Source organism: Rhododendron vialii, chromosome 8a, assembly GCF_030253575.1.
Source record: "Rhododendron vialii isolate Sample 1 chromosome 8a, ASM3025357v1".
Classification (NCBI taxonomy): Eukaryota; Viridiplantae; Streptophyta; class Magnoliopsida; order Ericales; family Ericaceae; genus Rhododendron; species Rhododendron vialii.
This window is the reverse complement of record NC_080564.1, coordinates 9,161,177-9,165,430: the sequence shown is the minus strand read 5'-3', so window position 1 is coordinate 9,165,430 and position 4,254 is coordinate 9,161,177. Positions and strand designations below refer to the sequence as shown.

The 4,254-nt window shown below is 39.5% G+C and overlaps 1 protein-coding gene across 1 annotated transcript; it reads left to right on the top strand.

Annotated features, from left to right (window-relative positions):
* Window positions 1-208: 208 nt before the first annotated feature.
* Window positions 209-3,603, top strand: LOC131335660 (transcription factor bHLH74-like). Its single transcript, XM_058371129.1, has 8 exons — window positions 209-1,434; window positions 1,537-1,752; window positions 1,849-1,914; window positions 1,999-2,067; window positions 2,670-2,741; window positions 2,843-2,908; window positions 2,982-3,079; window positions 3,195-3,603. The coding sequence occupies exons 1-7, from the start codon at window positions 955-957 to the stop codon at window positions 3,075-3,077; spliced, it is 1,065 nt and encodes a 354-aa protein (XP_058227112.1). The 5' UTR covers window positions 209-954; the 3' UTR covers window positions 3,078-3,079; window positions 3,195-3,603.
* The last annotated feature ends 651 nt before the right edge of the window (window positions 3,604-4,254 follow it).

Sequence of the window (4,254 nt, the reverse complement as noted above, 5' to 3'; positions counted from 1 at the left end):
AAGAAAAGGTGTGTATTGTAGTCTCTTTGGTGTTTTTTTCACTTCATGACCATTTCAATAGAGTACGTTACATTAAAAACGACTTTTAAGATTCCGACCAATTGGATGTTTGTATAGAAGTTGAACCAAACAAAATGAATTTTAACACGTAAAGCCGCTAAATTAATTTGTCTTAAAAACTGTCGGTATCATTTACTTTTCAGACATCTTTTGTTCAGTTTGTCGTCATAATGTTTAGAATCACTCACTCGTTTCAAAGGAAAAATTGCATCCATAAGAAAATTTGCCTAATTTTTGGGAGCTCTTGACAAAAAACGGCTTTCGAAAAGAAACTTGGCAAACCATTGGAGATGCTATTGCATAGTTGCACCCATTGGAAATCTAGTCGTTGAATGATGGTTTAATACTGCTCTCTATGGGAATCAAACCAAAAAAAGTGAACCTGCTCCTTTCAGGGGAGCTTGCTTGTTTGTGCCATTAACTAATGCCCCTTGTGAATAAGATGCCCTTGTTTGTTATCCTATTTATCTCCTTCATCTTCTGAAAGGGTTCCCTTTCCTGTCTCCGTGAAGCTTTCCACCTTTTAGTTTTTCAATTACTAGGTGTTTGGGGTTTTTGCTAAGCAGGTGTTAACTGGCTGGATCAGCCAGTTAGATTATACTATTACTGTTACATTGGATTCTAATTACTACTTCACCTTTGCCGGTTGGAGGGTACGTGCTGTTAACTGATTCATTTCACTTTTCTTTAGAGTACTCCTCCTCTCTTGTTTCTATAAGGCTGCTAAAGTTACTTGTTCCTTGCTTACTCCTGCCAAAAAAATTCTTTACCAGCTAACATTGTCGAAACCCCCCCTTCAATAAACTAACAATTTGTTTCTGTACCTTACCAACTCAAAACAGTTACTTAAAAGTAAAACCTCCACTGGTTTCTGCACTTTGGATTCATCGGAAAATGGACGCCGGAGGTAACGGAGATTTGGGGTGTGGGAATAGAGGCGGTGGCGGCCTTTTGGATTGCTCGTCGCTGGGAAACTTCACGGCTCTCCCAGCAGAAGAGGTTCTTGGAATGACAACGGGCTCAGAGCATTGGAATAGAGTGCATTCGTCTTTCAACAGCGGTTGGACTCCGCTAATTGGTTCGATTGCACATAGTAATATGGAAGTTGGGACTTCTCCCTTTTCCAGCTTTGGAAGCGGAACATTCCCAGATATGGATGGTTTCTTAAACCTGCAAAGGTGCCGCTACTCTAGTTGTTCTGGCGATAATCCCCCAGAACGTAGCGGTGACAAGAATGAGAAAGCATTAACAACACAATGTGCAGCTGATGATTTTGCAAAATCTCAAGGGGGTGAAGGAACTATAAAACCTTCACTTGATGGAAACAAAAGAAGACGGGCATCTGAAGATTGGTCTCAAATTACACAGTTTGAGGTTGGCTCAAGTTTTAGCTTTTCTGATTTGTCTCAAACTATCTCTGGATCTTCTTCTTTTCTTTTTTGGTTCTTTCAATTTTTTTGGTATTATGTGCATTAGGACACGAAAACAGAGAACGACCAATGCACGCGAGAGGAAGATGAGGAGAAAGAGAAACAGAAACCTGAGATAAAGCCAGTTTCTAAAAAGTGCAAGCAAATTATTGGTAGAGAAGTTAATGACAGTTCCAGTAGCGGGGATGCTCCGAAAGAGGACTATGTTCATGTGAGGGCAAAACGAGGCCAAGCAACTAACAGTCACAGCCTTGCGGAGAGAGTCTGTTCCGATCTATGATTTCTCTTTCACTTTAATGCTTACACTGCTTCATTATTTTTCTGGATCAGAAGCCTGTAATGTTTTCTTCATCCGCAGGTTAGAAGGGAAAAAATTCGAGAAAGGATGAAGTTTCTTCAAGATCTTGTTCCAGGATGTGATAAGGTAACGTTTTTTTTCCCGTGCTTCAGAGAGTTTGTATTGCCTTCTGTAGGATCTAAATCCTAAGAAATTCTTGGCAACTTTCAGATTACAGGGAAGGCAGTAATGCTTGATGAAATAATCAACTATGTGCTATCATTGCAAAAGCAAGTTGAGGTATGCCTCTGAGCTTCAGAAAAAGCCTCGGCTCATTTTCATAATTGAATACTTATCCGCGAATGTTGTTCCAGTAAATTTCTACTACCTTTAATCTATCTTCCGCTCTAGTTTCACTCCTCTATCCTAACGTAGCATTAAGACAAACCTCAAATGCCCTCTTCCGATTGGATCATGAAGAATCTACCCTATGAAATAGGCGGGGCACCTCATAAACGATAGCTATATACATACGTGTGTGTGTGTGTGTGTGTGTGTGTGTGTGTGTTTCAACATGGCAGTTCTAGGATCTTTTGCTAGGAGTGCTAAATAATCTTCGCGAAAATACCAAAAAGAAAAACGACACTATTCTAGGCATCCAACAAGATGATGGTTGATCAAGATTGGAACGATTAGGAATTAAGTCCCATCACCCCCTTCAATTGCTATTTTCAGTCACTTGTCGCCAAACAAGAATGATTGTGGCATTCGGACTTAAGCTTGGGATGCTTGAGAAGATGATTTCCATTGCACATATATATAGCATATGATTTAACAAGTGGAATGATCAAATTACGTCGTTTCTCAATGATTTTGAAGATGCACTTGCCTATTTGTTGCAGTTTTTGTCTATGAAAGTATCCACTGTTTATCCTGAAGCAAATGTTGAACCTGAACAGATTCTTCAAAGAGATGTAAGTACTGTGCAGTGATGTACGAAACTTAAAATCGGGTCTGCTGTTTCTTCGGTTTAGGTTTCCTTTTTGAGCTTTTATCTCAATTCTTTCCTCTGTAGATCCGTTATTCACATGGTGGCAGTGCGACAATCCTATGTGATCCAGGAACGAGGCCTTACCCGAATGTAGGTTATATATACATACTAAATTCTCTGTACTCCTAGAATCCAAGACCTGATTTAAGACGTCGGTTTACAGGTGGCAGGAGTATGGGGAAATGATCAGCTTCAAAGTACAAGCCGAATGGACTTTAACCCTGATCTGGCTCCCGAGTCCCCACAATGCGGAATCTAATGGTAGACTTCATAAGGTGCTATGATTTTTATTTTTCCTTTACCTCTTTCGCCTGAGCATGATTGTATCCTAACGAAGTTGGCTGATAATTTCCAAAAACTTGGTTACAATATGCAGGTTTCCTTGATGTGAGGCGGTAGAATTCTTGGCAGACCAGATGCTTATACTTATTCTAACAAAGACAGCCTAAGAATTATCCTTTAGTTGATTTGTTTCCTTAACACATTATCATTCGTTCATCGTCTTCAAATGGACATTGGAGGGAGAAAAAAGGGCAGAGTGAAGCTGCAGATTGCACGAAATATGTGTATAGATCAAAATCCTCTAACCTGGTTCTTCGATTTTTAGCAGAAGGTGATCTGGAGATCGTGAAAAATAGCTATTGAAACACAACTAGTTGTGACTGCTTTTTTTTTTTTTTTGGTTTTTTTTACAAGTCAGTTGCAATTATATCATTTTGTAAAGCCCGACGGCACTTACAAAAGGACTTGTATCCGTGCCACAACTCATAAGGTGGGATCATGTTACTTTCGTGCGATTCTCCCCGTGCGATTCCAACGCTGTCCTAATTTGATGATACGAGTTCTATGTTTTGTTACGATGTGTAAATTTGAAGTTATAAACCATGTTAATTTGATATTTGGGTTGTCATCTAACAAAACATGGTAAGGAAAACATAAATCGATCAGACACGTACCAATGACTAATCAGACTTGATTTTTTCCATCATAGATTTACATATTGGGATTTGGGACCAAAAACCGAAGGGTTTTGCAATTACATTTGGAACGAGGATCCATGGGGTGTTAATCGAGCCAAGTAAGCCAAATACACTATTGCTCAAGTTTGGCTCATACTCTTTATACACTGGTCAGGCTTGGCTCGAGCTTGGGAATTTATGGGACTAAGTTTTCAAGCTCAGCTCACAATACAACTTCCGTGATCATGATAAACTTGGCTTGGCTCGTGAAACATGCAAGTCGATCTCGAGCTTTCAAGTCTGACTTAATCTCGTGAAGTTCCAGATGACAAAAGCTTAAAGAATACTATACCCCTCTAGACATGCATAAAACTGAATGTCCAGCCTAACTTTTCAACGCTAAAAAGGAAATTTTTGTCTTCTACACTGCCAAGTGCCAAACATGCATGGAATGGAAGACTTCATAGGATTTGATAA

Coding starts and splice junctions, on each gene's coding strand:
- LOC131335660 (XM_058371129.1), top strand. CDS start 955: ATGGACGCCGGAGGTAACGGAGATTTGGGGTGTGGGAATAGAGGCGGT. Junction 1,753..1,848: donor GTCACAGCCTTGCGGAGAGA/GTCTGTTCCGAT, acceptor CTTCATCCGCAG/GTTAGAAGGGAAAAAATTCG. Junction 2,742..2,842: donor AACAGATTCTTCAAAGAGAT/GTAAGTACTGTG, acceptor TTTCCTCTGTAG/ATCCGTTATTCACATGGTGG.